General features: G+C 33.7%; 5 protein-coding genes across 6 annotated transcripts; 4 read left to right on the top strand and 1 right to left on the bottom strand.

The window, feature by feature from the left end:
- Positions 1-485: 485 nt before the first annotated feature.
- Positions 486-4,263, bottom strand: LOC108210111 (N6-mAMP deaminase). Of its 2 annotated transcripts, none has more exons than XM_017381378.2 (11): positions 3,901-4,263; positions 2,989-3,059; positions 2,796-2,887; positions 2,666-2,725; positions 2,169-2,396; positions 1,993-2,069; positions 1,827-1,896; positions 1,621-1,734; positions 1,176-1,242; positions 875-979; positions 486-783 (listed from the first exon to the last, which is right to left on the bottom strand). In XM_017381378.2, the coding sequence occupies exons 1-11, from the start codon at positions 3,975-3,977 to the stop codon at positions 659-661; spliced, it is 1,086 nt and encodes a 361-aa protein (XP_017236867.1). In that variant the 5' UTR covers positions 3,978-4,263; the 3' UTR covers positions 486-658. The 2 variants fall into 2 exon arrangements, with proteins under 2 accessions (XP_017236867.1, XP_017236868.1); XM_017381379.2 differs by having other exon boundaries at positions 871-979; positions 3,901-4,261.
- A 4,911-nt stretch (positions 4,264-9,174) lies between these two features.
- On the top strand, positions 9,175-9,795 carry LOC108207814 (vacuolar iron transporter homolog 4). The gene has a single exon (XM_017378246.1). The coding sequence runs from the start codon at positions 9,175-9,177 to the stop codon at positions 9,793-9,795; it is 621 nt and encodes a 206-aa protein (XP_017233735.1).
- A 1,323-nt stretch (positions 9,796-11,118) lies between these two features.
- LOC108207813 (vacuolar iron transporter homolog 2) lies at positions 11,119-11,739 on the top strand. The gene has a single exon (XM_017378244.1). The coding sequence runs from the start codon at positions 11,119-11,121 to the stop codon at positions 11,737-11,739; it is 621 nt and encodes a 206-aa protein (XP_017233733.1).
- A 3,799-nt stretch (positions 11,740-15,538) lies between these two features.
- On the top strand, positions 15,539-16,366 carry LOC108208977 (pentatricopeptide repeat-containing protein At4g21170). Its single transcript, XM_064086942.1, has one exon. The coding sequence runs from the start codon at positions 15,539-15,541 to the stop codon at positions 16,364-16,366; it is 828 nt and encodes a 275-aa protein (XP_063943012.1).
- Positions 16,367-16,391: 25 nt separating this feature from the next.
- On the top strand, positions 16,392-21,021 carry LOC108208981 (nuclear transport factor 2). The gene is made up of 3 exons (XM_017379640.2): positions 16,392-16,524; positions 19,889-20,256; positions 20,682-21,021. The coding sequence occupies exons 1-3, from the start codon at positions 16,518-16,520 to the stop codon at positions 20,754-20,756; spliced, it is 450 nt and encodes a 149-aa protein (XP_017235129.2). The 5' UTR covers positions 16,392-16,517; the 3' UTR covers positions 20,757-21,021.
- Positions 21,022-21,142: the final 121 nt, after the last annotated feature.

Below are 21,142 nucleotides of genomic sequence, written 5' to 3'. Positions count from 1 at the left end.
ATGTTCCACGCTTCCCAATTCTGTAATGTTCACTATCTTCCAGGTCACTTGCTAACCTTGCTGGTCTGCCAGGCCAGTCTTGAAGTTTGCAGGGTCCTAGTCAGATTCAATTTATGGATACCTCCTTCATATATACACTCTTCAGTATACACATGATTTTAAAATTTCTAAGGTCTTTAGGTTATAGGGCCCTCGACTAGGTCTTGTTAGCTTATAGTCGGGGCCACCCGAGGCTCTGCAACCTCATCTTTTACTTCATCCTCATCTTTTACTGTTCTGTATATTTTTTTTTGAAAAACCGGTATATATGCAATAATGTATTCATGAAAATTACACAAAACTATGTGAATCTCAACAACTTTTGTCACTGTAATATGCAAATTTCAACCATGAACTCAGAGTTTTAGCAACTTGTTATATAATAAATTTAAACTCTTTTGATGCTGAATAAATATGTAAGGTGCATGTAAATAACAATCACCGGATAAAACTTAAAAGGCTAGAGAGAACTTGATTCTTCAGACCAAATGCCATACATGCATGTAAAAGATAGTTGGCCTAGTGACAAATAGAAGTATCGTCACCTTGCACATGAATTAGATTATTTAACACCAACCCCTTGGAGGTGCCAAATTATGCCATAAATCACAAGTACTTCTCATAAATCAAGCTTTTTTGCAGCAGAATCAAACGTGTGTGTCAATGCCTTTTTGACTCCATCTCCAGCAAATATAAAGTCTATAGCATTCCTTGCTAAGTGAAACATCTCCTTTTTACCAATACCTTTTTTGATTAGCAAACAAATCAAGAGTCAAATTTGGGTACGTTAATTAACCTGTTTTCTCTTCATGCCAAGAAAGTCATACTTACTTACCGAATGCTGACGATGCGAGACTGTACTCCTTGGAAAGACTGGTGGAGAACACTCCTGCATCATCTGTACAGAGGACTATGGGATGTTTGGACCTGTACAAATCCTCTGCAATATACATAAAATTGTGTTTCAGAAGTGACATAATTGAAAGTAATAATCATTGCAACAGACAGTATACTCATGTAAAGAAGATTTATTAGTCCTAACATATTCTTCACATGTCTCCTTTTCCACTGGATATCAAGAGCATAACCAACGGAATTCCAGTTTAACTATTTACATATTAAAATAAAAAACTAACCAAAATGATGAACTTCCAAGGAAGAAATTGAGTTAGTTTGGATGTTGGATGTCAAACAAATCTCAACCTGCAAGGAACCATCCGATACAAACAAATTCACCCATGATAACAGCACAATAATCACATAGATTACAGCCGACTATAATTTATATAGTACAAACATGACAGGGAATAAAGCAAGTCAAACAAAAAATTTATAATGATTCAAAATAAATATGCACCTCCTTGGAACTTCTATAAATTTAAATGATAAGTTTTTGTCAAGTCATGGGCTATTTGACAAAAAAAACCAATTAATTTAATTTGGGCTTACTAAGTTGGTTTGACCAACTTATAATGAATGCCAAGCAGCCCCTTAATATTACACTTAAAAAAAACGTTCTTCAAGAATCACAAACTTTTGAGACGTCCTTTATAAGCAAAGGAATAATTGCAGATACCATACTGGGATTTTTGTAGATTTCAACTTTTTCCACTCTTCCTCTCCAAAAAAACAAGCGTGTCCAATTCTTTCAGGAATAAAGTCAAGCATTCCTTGGATTTCCTCCATATTGGGTACCTTTTGGCACCAAAAAAATAAGTAGATTTATTGGGTCATATGAGAAACAAAATTGAGTTGGAAATCTGTAGAGAGGGGGTAGTTAAACAAACCTCACCACAATGAAGAGTAACTGGGAGACCTTGTTCCCGAGCAAATTTTAAAGCTGGCAAAAATGTTCCCCTGCCATGAATGCAGATAACTAGAGGAGTTTGTTCTACCAATCTAAAATAGCAACACCAGTGATTTATAGTGAAAAAACTTTCAAATAAATAGTACCATTCACCAATGATAGGATTGCCAGAAAGGTCAACTCCCATCACTCCCAAATTTCTCATATCAAGTGCTAGCTTGACCTTTAATTAGCAGTAAGAGGAAGTGAGAAGGTAACCAACTATCAAAACAATAGCAATGTTAAGACTTAAGAACCTATCAAGATGGTCACTTGCACCTACAGTTTCTATAGCAGCTTCAGTGCTCTCACGACGATCTATGCTGAGAAGAAGCCTGACATATATTTTCTTTTTTGCAGTTCCAGCACATGAATTATTTCTACAATCAGGAGTAGGAGGACCCCCTGCGGTACAAGAAGAAAAATCAACGTCGACAGTTCTTACAGCCCTTAGACCGTTCACAACAGCTTCAGTGTAAGATCGCTTGCTCATGCCTATCAAATCATTTCTCTATATAAAATGAAAAGAAAAATCAATTAGTTGTTATATCCTTACAGGTGAAACGCATACAGTCTTCACAGATAATAAGAAAGTTACTCTTCAAAGCCTGCCAATTTAACTGTCCATGTTTCTCTATATTAACTAAAAATCAGGCTGCCTTGCCTTTAAAAATGATATATCAAACAACTTTAATTGCTTTCAGCCTTAAGAAGTCACTACTAAGTACTAATATAATATTTGTTAAGCAGAATCTAAATTGCAAATCATAACACAAGTACCTTTGGAGTTGTTCTCAACTCCAAATAGACAACATTCTCCGCAGCAAAATCTTCAACAACCTACTTTTGCGAATGGATAAATCAGTATAAAGTACAGAAATTTAAAAAACTGAAGTAGGAACAGTCATACTTCTTTAGTGATTCTTGACACAATCTCGTGGTCAGTAGTCACCAGATGGATTAGGTCAAAAAGTTTAAAAACTTCTCGAAGTGAACGATCATCTACATGATACAAACAAAATAGATTCTTTTACAAAATTTAGCATATAATTCTAATAGGTATAATTTCTGGTATGAGATTCAAGTTTTGAAAATAACCGTACGTTTTAAAATGACATGCTCAAATTCTGAGAAAACTATCTTTCCCTCATCACCCAATGCTTTAGCAAGTCCGCTGTACAACAGTATTAAAATTTAACCATGAATAAGTTCGAGTCAGGGAAAACACACAACTTCTTTAAGTAGATAAGTTCAATTGTATCAATTCACGAAAGGCATCAAGTAAAATACAGAACTGGGTGTATGGAAATGACATTAAGTTGACAGAGGAAGCTACATAAAGCATGAACCCTTTTTCACCAAGTCATGTTATCAGGGATGCAAAATAATTATGTAGATCAAGGCATAGAACCTCCTTAACTAACACGGTGGCAACTTTAACTACTAATACAGTGATCTATTCTATTCATCTGAATCAGGCCAAAAAAATTCAAGCTACCATAACCCAACCTCAGTAACCAAAAAAAATTCAAGCTACCATAACCAGAAAGAAGTGCCTAGTTGGGTAAAACATTTAACTGAAAGTACGAAGATAAGAAAGGCACACGCAGTAGAGTGAAAACTAAAAAATGCAACTACATCAGTCATAAAGATTCACCGAGGCAGACAACTTCCCTACTAATTGGTATCCTTAAAACTCTAATGCACTGAACAATAAGTTAAATATCTCAACGATTGCAAATTAATCTATTTCCTCAATCATATGATTCCCAAAGAGTGTCTTTTTAGGGGATCAAGATTCAAGGGTGCATATCAATAAAGATAATTACATAAAATTTACCCATTAAGGTACGCATGCTATTTATCAAAAGCAAGCCCAAGAACGAGTTAAGTTCATTACCAAACATAAATTACCAAGATAATTTTAACAGCAAGAACTATAAGATTAAAAAACCCAGTTGGGAAATTTTACTAAAGTGAAAGAAAAAGAGACGCAACACAAGTGATATACATACAGAAGAGTAGAGTCTCTAATGGAGCCATTGAGGTGAGCATGTAATTCAATCTTGGGCATAGTCAAGCACCATTCCATCTTCTTTGAATTGCCCCTTTCTCTTGCAGTACAGTTAAGCCGTTCAAGTTAGGCCTGTGAGTGAGAGTTGTATGCAAGCACGGAAGATGGACTAAAAATTGCTATAATTAATTGCTACAGATGGGGTTGATGGACCCGTTGAAAGTGAAACGGTTTCACAACAATTAATGATAATTAGATTTTCAGGAGCAAATAAGATACTCTCTCCGTCCGGCGGTTTTGCACGCAATTCTTAGGGCCGTTTGGTTCGAACGGAATGAAATTATGAAAGAAAAAGAGGAAGGAAAGGTCAAAGGAATGATAATTGTATTAACTGTTTGATTTTATCCGAAAATGGAATAAAAATTAGGGAAATCTACAAAACTACCTACCTTTTCTTTAATTATTTACAAAAATACTACCTTCCAGAATTCTTTTTAAAAATACCTTTTCATAAAATCTTTTTTTCAAAAATACTGTTTGCAACTTTTGCAACCTCATCTGCAACTCCAGGCGGCGCCAGCCATGTTGCAACCTCTTTTGCAACTTCATGCAACCGAATTCCTGATTTCAAGTTCCAGTTTTCAAATGTCGTTTTCGACCTCATTTTCGGAATCGATATATATATATATATATATATATATATATATATATATATATATATATATATATATCGATTCCGAAAATGAGGTCGAAAACGACATTTGAAAACTGGAACTTGAAATCAGGATTTGTAATTGCATATATGGTTGCATATGGTTGTATTCAGTTGCATATGGTTGCATTCAGTTGATTCTATTGTAATCTAATGGCCCCGCCAGGGGCACACCATACATCTGTTGTTACTTACAGTTTTCAGTTGCATTTAGTTGCAACTGATCAGGTTGCAAATGAAGTTGCAAAAGTTGCAACTGCAGTTGCAACTTTTGCAACTGCAGTTGCAACTTTTGCAACTTCATTTGCAACCTCAGTTGCAACTTTTGCAACCTCATTTGCAACTTTTGCAACTTACAGTTTTCAGTTGAACTAGTTGCAATTGCAGTTGCAACTGTTGCAACTTTCCATTTTTATTTGCAACTTTTGCAACCTCATTTGCAACTTTTACGGCTGCGCCGCCCAAGGTTGCAAATGAGGTTGCAAAGGTTGCAAATCGTATTTTTGAAAAAAAAATTTTATGAAAAGGTATTTTTAAAAACAATGAAAAAGATGGTAGTATTTTTAAAAAAATAATTTTACAGATGGGTATTTTTAAAAAGATCCCTAAAAATTATATGATTATTTTTATATCTAATTTTTCAAATATCACATAATTTGAAAAAAAGTTAATGATATTTATGTTTATAATGATATATTTATTTTTATTTTTATAAATTAATATATTTTATTATTTAAAAATATTATTATTACTTGAATGACTTGACTTATAAATTATATCAAAATTATTTTTAATTTATAAAAGTTAAATTAAAATTTAATCAAATACCTAGTGGGGGTAGGGAATGGATAAGGAAGGAAGTTGGGTAAGAAATCACAAATTTTATAAAACAAACACCAACAAAGGGAATGAAGTGAGTTGTTTCTCTTCTTTTTGTCGGTTACCCCAAAACAAACGACCCCTTATAAAATATTGTTCTATAACATATTTTTAAATTTTTTCTTTTTTTTTTTGAATAAAAGTTTAAATTTCAAACTTTTTATAGGATTATATATATATATATATATATATATATATATATATATATATGGGTGGGTTCTGGTACAAACTTACAAACTTTATGCGTTCAACACAAATATAATTTGAGTTCAACATTTTTTAACATATTTTGTTAAATATCGATTAAAATTGTGTTGGAGAAGTACATAAACTAATTTTTCAATGTAAGAACGAAGTTAAACGTATTATAAAACTAATATTTATGTTTTTAGATCCTACCCAAACCCCAGAGATATAGTTTAAGCATCTTTATAGATATATTCAACACAATGATAATTAGTGTTCTACACCCGATGTTGAACTCCAGTTACAAATGTTTTGAATGCACGATTTATTTATGCGTTATTTTTAAGAATTGTGATGTTTTTTGAAGAATCTTCAATATGGATACTTTCTATAATTAAGGATTAACATTATGGAAGAATAAAAAAAAAATTTAAAAAAAGTTTGTAAGTTTGTAACTTAAAAAAGTTTTTATTTGATCTTATCCCTATATATATATATAATATGTAAGTATATTTTATAGGAGAAAAGTAACGTAAAGAACTGATAAGTGGATTTTCTATCCACTTGGAAGCCTTCGTTTTGGCTTAAATCGATGGTCTAGCCTCAAGCTTTTGATGTTTTTGATATGTTTTAGTGTTGTGTTGTGTAGGGTTTCTTGGAAGGAGAACGAAGAGGAGAATCATAGCTTTCATTGAAAAAAAACGGCGAAGCAATCGGATGCTCGAGGAGAAAGATACGGACGTGTAAAGGTTGGATGTCAAGGCTGCTGTTTTGGCGCGGCCGCCCCAAATGTGGCGCGGCCGCCCCAACTCTTGGACGGGAGGCTGCCACTTTGGCGCGCCCGCCCCAACTTTGGCGCGGCCGCCCCACGATCTGAGCGGGAATTTTGGCCCGTTTTGCCCGTTTTTGATCCGTTTGAAGGCTCGTTCGCTGGGAAACTTAAAGGAAGGCTTGGGGGACTTAAAAGATTGCTTGTTAATCTTTATTGAAGCGACAGTGAATATATTGATTTAGAACTTGCCATGCGAGCATAGGTTTCGTGTTCGATAACATGACTTGTGATGTGATTTTACCCATCTTGCATCGCCCTATGTAATCTTGATAGATAACTTGCTCGTCAACCGTTATGTTTTCAAATTCTATAGACATATAGGGTCTAAGCATAATTGGTGTCTGTTTACCTTCTATCTTAATTGTGGATGTGTAGCAGTATGGTGCACGTATAACGACAGTTAGCGTGTATCAGTCTCGTGTTATCTGATTAGCTATCAACCATTACAATCGAATAAAGGTAGAACTCTGAATGAAGTTGTTAATGAAGCTAGAATCCCATGTTTTATTCTCATTAGTAAATCGTTATTCTCTTAGTTGATAATTCTTAGTTTCATAATTCGACTAGGATTAGTTAAGTAGAAAACCAAAACCCAATTTGATACTTGTCCAAGCATTGAATAATAATCATACATTGGTGCATAAGTGCATATTTCTGAATACACCAGTCTCTGTGGGAACGAACTTGAATTATATTCTATATTACTTGTGACCACGTGCACTTGCGTGATTTTGTGCAAACAAGAACCTGGTGGGACGGAGGTGTATATATATATATATATGTTTATATTTTTTTTATTAAGAGATTAATATAGCGGAGTAATAAATATTATTTACACATATATATTCTCTAAAAACTGCAATTAGATACTCCCTCCATCCCATTTTAAGTGTCCAATTTGCAAATTTCACACATATTAAGAAACAATTAATGTAATGTTTAGATCATTATCTTCCCACAGCTAATCAGCTTAGTTTTCATACATATTAATTACGCACCTCATTAATCACTCTCTATTGGAGCTTTTTTCACTTCAAATTACACTATACATTCATAATCCCTCTAAATACATTTATGAGGGGCTTGTTGGTTGTATTTAATACTATATTGGAAATAGTATAAATTTTACATGAGTTAAAGAGTATGACACATATTTTGGGATATTTTTTTTTGGCAAAATGAACACTTAAAATGGGATGGAGGGAGTATTACGCATATCACCTAAATCATTTAGTTAAGAAGTTTTTGCTTGAGATGTTCGAACAATTATTTATACTCTTTATTAATAAACTGAACTTACTTTCAATAATATAAATAAAAAATCAAATTATTATTTTATATTTTATCAATAATAAAATTGTTACATCTTCCACGGTTATATTAATAACAATAATATTTAAACTAATATTTTGTTATCATAATTTATTTATTTATAACATTAATAAAGTTATACATTCTCAGCTACAAATATATTGATTCTCTAACGACAACTTTTACACTTATTATCTCAACATTATTTTCAAAAAACTCTGTTATTAGTTAATATATACAGTATTTGATTTTTAAAATATATTTATTTGTATATATTTATGACACATATAAACTACTACTATATATATACTCGCATAATTTATGTGAATATAAGAGTATTTTTGACATAAGAGAGAAACATTTATGTAGATTTTAAGAATTTGATAAAAAAAATTATAAAATTATCATTAATTTGTAAGATATATCTGGATAACTTAGCTAAAGTATTACTATAAGCAATTTTCTCATAATATATTATCTATTACACGTTTGTTAAGTTCATTTTTGACAGTAGTATAATTCGTAATCCTATCACATATCAAGTTCCTTCAGAATTATCACATATTAATTAATTAGTTTTCATTATTTATTTTTAACTATAATACACATTATACTATTTAATGTTACAAAGAGAAATAAATTCTACCAGGTAATTACGTTTAGAGAATATGCCTCGCCTATTTCTGAACCTTAAATACTTACCTAGATGTTAATGAAGGATATCAATTGCGCGCAGGGGTGACATTGGAGTACCAAATTTGCTTTATAATATCTCCTAGTGATAACAACTTAGCCTAATTCTTTCGTAATTACGGTATTAAACCTGTCTTAATCCATTTACATTAGGAGTTTCCTCTGCATCAAAACTTTGACCACATAAATGGCTAGCATTTGCTTGGTCTTTTATCCTGAATAACTCAACGATAATTAGTACTGTGACGAGCCTGTGAATCAGACACCTTAACATAGCTGCCCATCTTTACTTCACTAATACTTCCCTCAGCTCCAGGTTACATGTACAAACATAACCATGTTTATGTTAATCTACACGGATTCGTATCGATGAATACATCTCTAATCAAATTGTGTATCAGAACGCTGCTGATCTTTCTAGTGGTCTCAATGTTAACAAGTGTATTGTTTGGTACATTTTAATTCGGTTTCTAATAAGAATATCCCGCTACCATTTTCTATAAATACCATCCCTAGCTTTGTTGCCTTCCATGATCCATCTCTTCATTAGCATATGCAACTGCAAACAAATCGTGCATTTTTCTTCCCCTTCGTTTTTCAATCGTTTATTTTGTTCAGGCCTGATAATTAGTAATTTTAACATATTCAACATTTATGACAAAATGGCAAACTTGTTGAAAGTGTATTCGACTAATGAGAGCGATGTTGAGGCCAGTACTGATCATCCGCAGGAGAAACGCTTCGACTACTCCCAGAGAGCGCAATGGCTTCGGGGAGTTGTGCTTGGATGCAATGAAGGCGTGATGTCTTCATCCATATTAGTGATGGGTATGTCTGTTTTTATAGATAATACTAATGATCTAGTGATCACTGGTCTCATGGGCTTAATTGCTGGAGCTTTAGCTATAGCAACTGCAGAGTACATATCTGTCTACACACAAATTGATGTGGTAGAGGCTCAAAATGAGCGCGACAGAAGAAGTGGTCGAGTTGGAGGTGGTTCGGCCCCGAGTCCAACTCAAATAGGCTTGGCTGCATCACTCACCTATTTAATTGGAGGGTTTGTGCCAATACTTACTGCATTTTTTGTGAGGCACCATGTGCTGAGGTTTATTGCGGTGGCGTTTGCGGCTTGTTTGTCCATGTCAGGGGCCGGTTACTTTGCAGCAACACTTGGGAAGGCACCGGTGTTGAGATCTTGTGCAAGAGTGTTGATGGGAGGATGGATTGAGATCGCGATTATGATAGGGAAACGAAAGGTTCTCGAATGTTATGGACTCTAGGCTGAAATATATAGGATATGTGTTGATTATGAATAAGGCACGTGTTGCATGTTCTTGTATGTTTCGCAGACTGCTACATGTTTGTGTAATTTTATGTGATGAATAAAGCAAGTGTTTATTATGCCAAAACAATAAAGGTTTATACTGCTGCATGTATTAGTTAAAATTATAAGTACGAGGAAAACCAGCTTAGTTTGGAACTGGGAAGTCTGGACAACAAGTACTTGTTACTTAACTATCTCATCGCGTCGTGATAAGTTGAAAGCATATCTCATCACACTCACCAGCTTAATTAATGTTGATTAATTCTATTATTCAACAGATTCTCTCTTTCACATGACAGTGTAATATATACAACGGAAATCGTGAATAAGAAGTGCCCATAGAGCGCGCAGTACGCTGTAAAAAATACTGAGAAATTGAATAAACTCATACAGATACTCTAGATTCTAAAATCTTTTATGCTTATACAATCGTTGGCAGGCAGGCATGTTTACTCCATTATTTTATTTATTTATTTATTTGACAAGTAGCAGTATCTGGTATGATACCCGATTTACAAAGAATCTGTTGATTGATCTATGCAATTAATTTAAACTATTGTTATACACTTTTTTTTTGAAACCATATTGTTATACACTTATACTATTTATTTATTTTATGGATCGAATTCGCGTCGGGTTGTTGGGTCGGGTCTAATCCTGTAACTCCATATGAATAATTGGTGGCGTATGTAACTCAACTCAAATAAGGATACTATTTATCTAGGTGATCACATGCAACATGACCCTGGAATAAGTATAATATTTATGCAGGTGATCCATCTTGCCAGTCATTTAGAGTGTGGTTTGGAAAAAGATTGCCATGATACGGTGAGAGAGAAAATGAATTAATAACATGTATTTTAAGTGCCCAATGTGGATGGCTTCTTTCACTTCGCTAACACTTTCTTCAGCTGTACGTGAACCATGATTATATAATCTAGAAGGATTTATATTGATATGACCAAAAGAAGTCGAAAGATTTATATTGACGAATAATATTTTTTAAGTTATCATATATTTAGGAGTATATTAATTTGTACGCGGCAAATCTTTATTTGTGGTCTAAAAGCTAACTGCTGGGGATCGAAATAATTTAAATTAATTGTTAGCAAGATCAATGTGATGCTGAAATTTCTCTATATATAGCATCACAAGCTTCCATATCTTCCACACAATCAACATAGACATATTGTTCCGCAGCTGTACCCTCTTCTTTCCGGTCTTTCGGCCAGTCCAGGAACGAGCCTGCATTTTGTACTATTTGGAATCAATCAGCATAATGTCGAACTCGTTCAGAGTGCACTCAACCAGTGACAAAGATGTTGAGGCGAATTCCGATCACCAATCAGAGAAACGCTTCGACTACTTGCAAAGAGCGCAATGGCTCCGAGGAGCTGTGCTTGGATGCAACGAAGGGATAATGACTTCGTCCATATTAGTAATGGGAATGACTGTACATATAGATACTACCAAGGATCTGATTATCACTGGTCTTGTGGGATTAATCGCGGGAGCCTTAGCTATAGCAACTGCAGAATTCATATCAGTCTACACACAAGTAGACGTCGTCGAGGCTCAAAATGACCGTGATCGAAGGAGTGGTCGAGTTGGAAGGGCGCCGGTCCCCAGTCCAACTGAAATCAGCCTGGCTGCCTCACTGGCATATGTGATAGGAGGGGTTGTTCCAATACTTACTGCATTGTTTGTGAGACCCCAAGTGATGAGATTTGTTGCGGTGGCGATTTCGGCTTCTTTTTCGATGTTAGGGGCGGGTTACTTTGCGGCATCACTTGGGAAGGCACCGGTGCTGAGATCTTGTGCGAGAGTGCTGATGGGAGGATGGATTGAAATCGCGATTTTGATAGGGAAGAGAAAGGTTCTCGAGAGTTTTGGGCTCTAGGAAATGAATATTCAGATCTTCTGCTTGGTTCTCATCCTTTTGCTGAGGTGTGTTGTATGAGCTTGCATGAAAGTCGAACAAACGTCGCTACTAACATGCATGAGTTGTATACTTGTATGTTAATGTTATGGTATGTGTATCGAAATATGCACATCTCTTTTCTATTCATACATTGTGTTAAACCATATATAATGTCAATGTCGCACATTTTTCATGTTAATATATTATGATCCGATCCTTCTTCCTGGGCACGTCTCGTACATAATATATTATGAATGCATTTTGTCTGGCACATGACCGCCTATATGAGATTCATTTGAAATATGATTCTAATAATTTAAGATTTCAAATGGACTCATCAGTATCTTTTATTAATAAGCGAAACACGTCTCGGTGGAATATAGTACCAAAATACCAAAATTTGATTATCTTATATTATATTTAATTTATTATTATTATTATACATCTAAGTATTATATTATTATTAAAAAACATATATTGGTAAGGATTTTATAATATTCATCAAATTGATTAAGATATTATAATTAAAGACGACTTCTATAATTATTAAGATTTTGTAATCATATAATTTTTTTATTTAATAATAATAATCATTAAACTAATCATATTAATTAGGATTTTATAATTAAAGACCTCAACATCAGTTACGATTTTATAATTATCAGACTTTGATATTGATTAAGATTTTATAAATAAAGACTTCAATGTTATACAATAAAAAAAAAGATTTTTACCGTAGTTAAAAGGTGGTAGCAACACTGTCATAAAAAGGTGGTGGCAGCACTGTCATGACAAATGCAAACTTCAACGAGAATAAAATTATCATAAATTATCTGATTATAATCATAAAAAGGAGCTTACAAGACTTTGTCAAAAAAATTTAAACATAAATTAATTTAAAATCTCTGTTATAATTCTATATTAATTTGAAAAATATCTACCAATATTAAATTTACAAGAACTTCAATTAGCGTTACACTTACTAATATTTATAAGACGTCTAAAACAATTGAATTAAAAAAATTAAGTTGCACTAAAGATTTAATACCCTCTCAGCCAATTTATATATGCTGGTGTTGAATTTTTCCCCATCTATTTAGAACCAAAAACAACATAATGATTTTATTAAAATAAAACGTACTATTTTGAAATAAATTCATCTCATAACATGTATTTTGAGAATTTTTTTTGAAAAAGTAGAATTTAAACATAATTAGATATGACTATATTAATGTAACAAGTTTTGTATCTAGACAATAATAAATTAAATAAATATATTAAAAATATTAAATTTCCAATAAATAATAAATTTAAAAAATTTATATAGTCTCGTACTTGGCACGGGTCATAAATTAGTTTTAATATAATATCAAATTCCATTTTCCGTCATCTTACATGTGAACAAAATTCTTTATATAGAATAATATTTGTTAAGTTTCAACTGAAATAAGTTTCCAATACATGTAAATAATACAAATAAAAATATTTCATCTAAATTATCATATCTATACTATACTATTAAAGCCGAAACATTAAAAGTTTGGTCGGTCGGTACGTGGGCTTTTAGACGGACTTTTCAAATTAGCGGGTTTCAAATAAAAGCCCAAACATTAAAAATTTGGTCGGTTGGTACACGGGCTTTTAGACGGACTTTTCAAATTAGCGGGCTTCAAAAAAAATTAGTGGGTTTCAAACAAAATTATAAAAAGATCAAAACATAAAACAAATATAAGACATGTTTGGCTATACCAAAACTAAAGTCAAACTTTAAAAATTACTATACTATTAAAGCCGAAACATTAAAAATTTGGTCGGTCGGCACGCGGGCTTTTATACGAACTTTTATGATTAGCGGGTTTCAAAACAAATTAGTGGCCTTCAAACAAAATATAAATAAATCAAAATATAAAACAAATATAAGATCAAAATATAAAACAAATATAAGACCTATTTGATTATACCAAAAACTAAAATCAAGCCTTAAAAAATATATACGCATCTATACTATCGATACTATACTATTAAAGCCGAAACATTGAAAGTTTGGTCAGTCGTTACTTGGGCCAAAATACGGGCCTATTTATTTACCAATTATTCTTTTTAACTAAAATATGTTATCTTTTTTTATATTTTCTAACTAAATAAAACTCCATTATTTAAAATAACATCGAGAAATATAGTAATTATCTTTTTAACTAAAACACTTTTTTTATGTATTCTAACTAAAAAAAGGGATCTTCTACAATTAACACGGGTGACATATATATATATATAAATATAACATTATTATATAAAATTATTAATAAATAACCTGTGATATTTTTCAACTAAAATACATTAACATTATTTTTAAATATTCTAATGGACTCACTTTATAAGTAATATTAAAAGATTGATTGTTTGATATATATCTGATTTTATAGATCTCCTTAAATTATAAGATGAAAAAAAAACATATTTTAACATTCTCAGTAAAATATATATGTTCGACCTAATTTTTAATTAGCCATTTGACGGAATTAACTATTAAGAATTTATCAGCTGTTAAATAAAAAATTTATTTAATCATATTATTCTATCATAGTTTTATTCTCACAATAATATTAATTTAAATTAAAATATATACAATAAAATAGCAAATATTATAACCGCCCGTGCATTGCACGGGTTATAAGCTAGTTATTATATAAAATTTTATATCTAAAATTTGATGCATTCAGTACTATTCGAATTTCGAAGCGAAGTTCGACAGAGCTGCGTTTGCAATGCCCAACGGCCAACTCTTTAAATATAGAATGACTCGGTTTAGAAAGTTTGAAACAGAAGCCTAGCAATGGTGAATTGGTGAGACAGTAGCTCTATCACATGCAAGATGCTTCTTCTCAGACCTAATCTTTACATTAAAACACTACCCTTTTCCTCATTAGCAACAACAGCAAAAACATCATCAAATTGGAGAACCCAAACCAAACAAACCCATCTTGTCACTCAACTATCCTCAATTCTCTTACAAAGAACCAACTGGGCCCCTCTTCTCCTTTCTCTAAATCTCTCCACAAAACTCACCCCATATCTCTTCCTTCAAATCCTCCACAAAACCCAATCAAACCCACAAATTTCCCTCAATTTCTTCAATTGGGCCAAGAATAATCTAGGGTTTCAACCAGACTTGAGAGTTGAATGCAAATTAGCCCAGACATTAATTCGGTTCGGGTTGTCTCAACCCGCCCGACCCATATTGGATTCTTTAATTCAATCTCACTCACCAACAGAAATTGTGGATTCATTGGTTGTATCATGTACAGGTACTGATTGTCACTCTACTGTGTTTAGTTCTGTTGTTGATTGTTATTCAAAAAATGGGCTGTATTTGCAAGCTTTAGAGGTTTATCGGAAAGTTAATGATTGTGGTTACGTTGTTTCGGATTATAGTTGTAATGGATTGCTTAACGTGTTACAAGAAAGTAATGAGATTAGATTATGTTGGTGTTTTTATGCTTCTATGTTGCGTAATGAGGTTTTGGTTGGTCAGTTTACTTGGTCTGTGATAGCGCGAATTTTGTGGAAAGATGGAAACTTTACGAAAATTGGACAAGTTATCGACATGGGTGTTTATAATTCTGTGATGTATAATTTGATCATAGAGGGTTACAGTAAGGGTGGGAATTTTGGAGCTTCTAGTGACCGTCTGAATGAAATGGTTGATAAAAAACTTGAGCCGGGTTTTGGTACATACAGCTCAATTCTTGATGGGGCTTGTCAGCATGGAAACGTTGAGATGATTGAAGTTATGATTAATACTATGGAGAAAAATGAATACATTTCAAAACTTCCTTTATTGGAATATGATTCTGTTATACAGAAACTTTCGAACTTGGGGAAAACATATGCAGCAGAGTTGTTTTTTATGAGAGCTTCTGATGCAAAGGTTAAGTTAAATGATGCTACATATGAATGCATGTTAAGGGCGTTTTCCAAAGAAGGCAGAGTGAAGGACGCGATTGTGATACATGACAAAATGTTGGAAAGTGGAACTGTTGCAAAATGCAGCTCTTATACGTTGTTTGTGAATATTCTTTGCAAGGAAGATCCAACAGAGAAAATTAGTAAACTTTTGAAAGACATCATTGGAAGAGGGTTTTGCCCTAGTTTATCAGAACTGTCTAAATACATCATTTCTCTGTGTAAAAATCGACGATGGAGAGAATCAGAGGACCTTTTAAATCTGATTATGGAAGAAGGATACGTGCCAGATCCATTATGTTCTTCCTTTGTGATTAAGCATTATTGCTCTACCAGACGGATTGATTTAGCTATTGGTTTACATAATAAGTTGGAACATTCGAAGGGTACCTTGGATACAGATGCATATAATGTATTTGTTAAGGGGCTCCTGAATGAAAGGAGAGTTGAAGAAGCACTTAAAATATTTGATTACATGAGAATTCATAATTTGCTAAATGGAGAGAGTTTTTGCGCTATGATTAGTGGACTTTGCCATGAAAATGACTTGAGAACGGCCATGAAACTTCATGACGAGATGTTGAAGATGGGCCTGAAACCTGATTTGAAAAAGTACAAGCGTCTAATATCTTGTTTCAAATAGATGAATTACATGCTGACATATGGATGTCATCTTAATTTCCACCGAACCCTTCAGAGTCATTCTCAATATTTTGAGAATTCAGTTTCTCTGATGGTAAAAGTTTTGTGGTGGTATTGGCTGATACTTCCTCTGCATTAGCACACACTATGGTATGGAAGGTATACTTCATTAACCCTTGTCTATAAAGTATCTCAAGTATTAATATCTCTATTTTCTATTGAAAACTCACAGCTCATTCAATCATGTGTTTGTGGTCAGAGTTTTGTGAAAGTTGATCTTACATGCAGTATAGTGCAGTATATTTTCTTTTCAATTTGTTGTAATAATAGTTGAAGATTTTTACTTTGCATTAGGGCTGGCAATTACGGGTATCGGGTCGGGTTGACCCACTCAGGTCAGAAATTTGACCCAACCCGAAAACGACCCAAAGTTTTAATGAGTCAGAATACTCAATCCGACCCCGACCCGCACTACCTATGGATAACACAAATATAACCCCACACATAACAAATTATTAATGAATATATCTTTTGAATAATAAATAAATAGATAAATAATTGTCATTTTAATTTTATAAATTAATTTATATTAGATTAAATAATATAAAAATATGTATTTTTAATAAACATATAACATTTTATATTTTATATGCAAGATTTTGGGTCAGTTTTGGGTAACCCGAATTCAACCCAATAATGACCCGCTTTCAGGTTTAAATTGGTTCACCCCGAAATCAACCCAAACCCCGAAAACTCCAACCCGAATTCGTATTTTGCAGGTGGAATTCATGTCGGGTCCAATTTTGCCACCCTACTTTGCATGTTTAGATGTGTAACAACCTTTTGAGCAACCAAATGTCAAGCAAATGGTTATTGCTGTAGCTAAACTGCTGGACTAGGTAATTAATGATAATGCCAAACAGATGATTGAATACACATCTTATGTATAATGATTATGCTGGCATTTAAATTACTGAAGAAATCTTCTATTCAGCACCAACTGTTTCAAAAGCAGCTCTTGGGTTATTAGGGGCAGTATGTGTGTATTTTTTTAGTCTCTTGGGACAGACTGAAAGGCACCTATGTGTAATTTTAGTGCCATAAAGTTCCATCTTATATTGGATGGAACTGCATTTGCTGTAAGCTGTTGCGAGTCTCAGAGTCTGTGACCATGTTATAATGAAGTTCTACATGACACTGGGATCTTGCAAATTATATGGGCATAGTTATAATTTATTTTCATCTTTTGGAAGGCGAGGTTTTTCTAATGACCCCTAAATTGCTCAATACTTACTCACAGATGCCTCCATTAAGACCTGGACCCTCAACCTTCCAATAGTACGATAATGTTGGAGCACTGCCCCTTTGGGGGCAGAGTATTTGATTGTATTTGTATGGATCCCTAAGCTATTACAGGCAAATTTAGTTCTTGTTTCAATCATTTTATTTTGCCTGTTATCAGTACTATGTTTAGATCTTATATTCTATGGCATTAATCTTTGGAAATGATGTGTGTCAGATATCTGATCATTATATTGAAGCTATGATGCTCAAACTCTTTTAGAAGGATCCGACATGGACACATATCAGGGTGTCAGACCTTTCAAACTACAAAATTAAAGACTCGGGGACACGTTTTATAAGGATCCGACACTTGGATTTGGACACTGCAATTATTATTTTTAACTAATATGATAGTTCTTGTAAATAAATACCTATCATTCTATTATACTGCATAACAAACAATTGCACAAATTAAGCCAAGAGTTGCTTCTTTTCTCCTTTTACATCCATTACACCTCTGTTTCTTCATATACTTTCTTATTCCTATCTTGCTATTAGAGATAGGTCACTGAAATTAAAGATAGGTTGTCTAAAATGGAGAGTCTGATTTCTAGATGATGATCGGATCTGGATCCCAGTGTCAGTGTCGTGTCCTGTGGACGCGGGTACGGCTGGGTTTTCCGGAGAGTCCGAGCATCACAGCATTGAAGATTTGGTAATTTCTGAGGTTGTTTCTATTATGTCACTGCAGTATTTTTGTAAAAGTTTGTGCACTGAGAATCTGAAAAGAAACTTGTGTAGTAATATTAACAGGGCACAGTCGCTGCAAAAGGCTGCATCTAATTGTAATCATATCAAAGATATTAACTTTTATAGGGGGCATATGGATTGTTGATCGGAAGCCAGAATTGGAGTAGGCATTGAAAATGAAAGGAAATGCCAAGGGGAATGATATGGAATCCATGGGGTATGTCGAGTACGAGTTACCAGGTTATGGAATCCATGGGGTATGTCGAGTACGAGTTACCAGGTTGGTGAGAATTAGTTTCTCATTCCAACCAATATATCTGTTACCCAACACTAACAGAAAAAGTGAACATTTTGATCCTCGTTTACAAGGTTGTAATACGATGAACCAAAATGCCCTTTTTGTGGGGCTAATTTAATTCTAGTTATCATACCTTGCAAAAATATAATTGGCAATATGATTACACTTAAGTGTAGCTCAGGCCAAAATTATTAAAAATTCTATCTTAGTGATCGTAGACTTGTAGTGCTTGGCTGCTTGCAATGCTTTGTTGCTGTGCTGGTGTGTCAAGTACTAAAAGGATGCTGGATTGATGAATTAACTCTTCCTCTGCTGTTAGTAGTTATTTCCTATCATTATTTTGTCTGTCACATTCCTCACCCAAATGTATGAACTTTGTGGATTATGTAAATTTAGACATCTAAAAGAGGTTGGTTTTTTTAAATGATAATTGCAGCTATTTACTGAAGGTCTAGGCCCTGAAAATTTATGATGTTCTGGATTGTTGACAGACGTCAGGATATCCTGGAATCTTCATGAAATCTTGTTTCTTGGTGTATTTTCTGTAATGGCATTTGTTGCCAAGTGCAGTCTCTTTTTCCTTTAGATAATCATTTTATAACCCAAATATGCTTTATCTTTGATCATCTCTAGATATATATTCAGCTAGGAGTGCAATTGAATAAGGAAGAGAGATATAACTGAAGGCTGGGTTGTTTGGCTAAATGCAACTTTGAACTAATGAATAGATACAAGGACTTGGGACACAGTGATCAGCCCAAATATGATAAAGCTATGCTCTTCCAGTAATTATGTGTGCACTAGTGCCCGAGGTCCTATCACAGTTGCATCCTTTGGAAATGACTCGATGCATTGGTTTCTTACTGGACCTGTTTTGATCCCACTGAGAGTATAGCCAAAATTTTTGCCTTTTCTCAACTAAAATCTTATGTACTTGTAGACAGATGCATATTTGTTAACCATTCGAGTTTGTCTCCAGAAAAATAAAAGTGCTTTTGATGACCAAAAGAGTTTGTAGATGTGGTTCAATCCTGCAGCATGCCTGCGTAGTTATGCAGCAATAGATGATTCCCTTTAACTTATTCTAGTTACCTTTCTTCTTTTCTCACTCCTCACTCCATAACTTTAACTTTTAAATCTACACTTGCTTTTCCTTAAATTCCCACTTCTCCTTCTGCCGTGCTAGATCAGGAAGGGATTTACTAGCATATGAAATATATATATACGTATGCTATAGTGGGAGGAGCACGGGAGAGATGGAAGAACAAGTTGAAACAGTGGGGAAGGCCTTTGTGGATCACTACTACCATCTATTTGACAATGATAGGCCCTCTCTAACTTCCCTATACCAACCAATGTCCATGCTGAGCTTTGAGGGTCAGAGATTAGAGGGGACTGAAAATATATGTAACAAGCTTAATCAGTTGCCATTCGGCCAATGCCACCATGCCATTAGCACCATTGATGCTCAGCCTTCCTCTTTTCCAGGAGGCATCATGGTCTTTGTTAGTGGCAGCCTACAATTGCCAGGACAGGACTACCCTCTACGGTTTAGTCAGGTATCTTTCTCCATCTCTCGCTCCCTAAATGAGTTGACATGCTCTTTAAATGGGGTAGTAAGTTGCCATATTAAACCATCCTTGTAATCCAAATAATAATATGGAATCATTTTTTCTTCAGAAATACTATGAAAATTGTGCAACACATTGCTTGTGTTGTATTTCGCAATAAATTATTTTGATCGTGTTTTATGGAGGTGCAAAAGTGGACCAGTTTTGCAGAATTGCTATATGAGCACATTACCTTTTGAATAATGTTTTAAAGAGGACCAACTACATATTGCCTTTTTGTTTAGAGCTGCTTTGCTCCATAGCTTTTACTTGTTTGAAAGTTAATAAATAAATGTATATATATTTTAAGATTTGTTGATTATTTAAGATTGCTTCTTATATTATGGATCCAATTGTTAAAAATTATTTTGCAGATGTTTCACTTGATCCCAGCTGCAGAAGGGAACTTTTTCATTCAAAATGACATATTTCGCCTTAATTATGGATAAATTGGTGTAGCTACTTGAAAGAACGCTCTTCATGAGATTGATGTTCTTCTTTCTCCTGTTAACAAGTATGAATAAATTCTTATGGATCTTCCGGCAATCAGTATTTGCATATCAAATCCCTCTAGCTAGCTTATCTTTCACTCTGTGCACAATACATCCGCATAAATGATGTATTTTATTGTTCACGAAAATATTACAGGTTCCTTCTGTCAAAGTATAAGAGGTCTTTCTAATAATCCCAATCTAATTTGGTCTTTTTCATTCAGCTGCATTGGCCAAAACTATGCTCGTACTTAACATCTTTGCCAAACATGAAAGGTAAAACTTGAAGATATGTTACTAATTTTAATCTAAAAGAAATCTTATTTAGCCTGGAGTCATGTTAC

Source organism: Daucus carota, chromosome 2 (genome assembly GCF_001625215.2).
Source record: "Daucus carota subsp. sativus chromosome 2, DH1 v3.0, whole genome shotgun sequence".
Lineage (NCBI taxonomy): Eukaryota > Viridiplantae > Streptophyta > Magnoliopsida > Apiales > Apiaceae > Daucus > Daucus carota.
This window is presented reverse-complemented; position numbering and strand designations above follow the sequence as displayed.

Bases quoted from the DNA above. Each gene is read 5' to 3' on its own strand.
- LOC108210111 (XM_017381378.2), bottom strand. From the start codon at position 3,977: ATGGAATGGTGCTTGACTATGCCCAAGATTGAATTACATGCTCACCTC. The intron at 2,726-2,795 runs GTATGACTGTTC...TCGCAAAAGTAG, and splicing joins TGTCAAGAATCACTAAAGAA to GTTGTTGAAGATTTTGCTGC. The intron at 1,243-1,620 runs GTATGGTATCTG...GGTTCCTTGCAG, and splicing joins TGAAATCTACAAAAATCCCA to GTTGAGATTTGTTTGACATC.
- LOC108207814 (XM_017378246.1), top strand. From the start codon at position 9,175: ATGGCAAACTTGTTGAAAGTGTATTCGACTAATGAGAGCGATGTTGAG.
- LOC108207813 (XM_017378244.1), top strand. From the start codon at position 11,119: ATGTCGAACTCGTTCAGAGTGCACTCAACCAGTGACAAAGATGTTGAG.
- LOC108208977 (XM_064086942.1), top strand. From the start codon at position 15,539: ATGATTGAAGTTATGATTAATACTATGGAGAAAAATGAATACATTTCA.
- LOC108208981 (XM_017379640.2), top strand. The intron at 20,257-20,681 runs GTATCTTTCTCC...ATTATTTTGCAG, and splicing joins ACCCTCTACGGTTTAGTCAG to ATGTTTCACTTGATCCCAGC.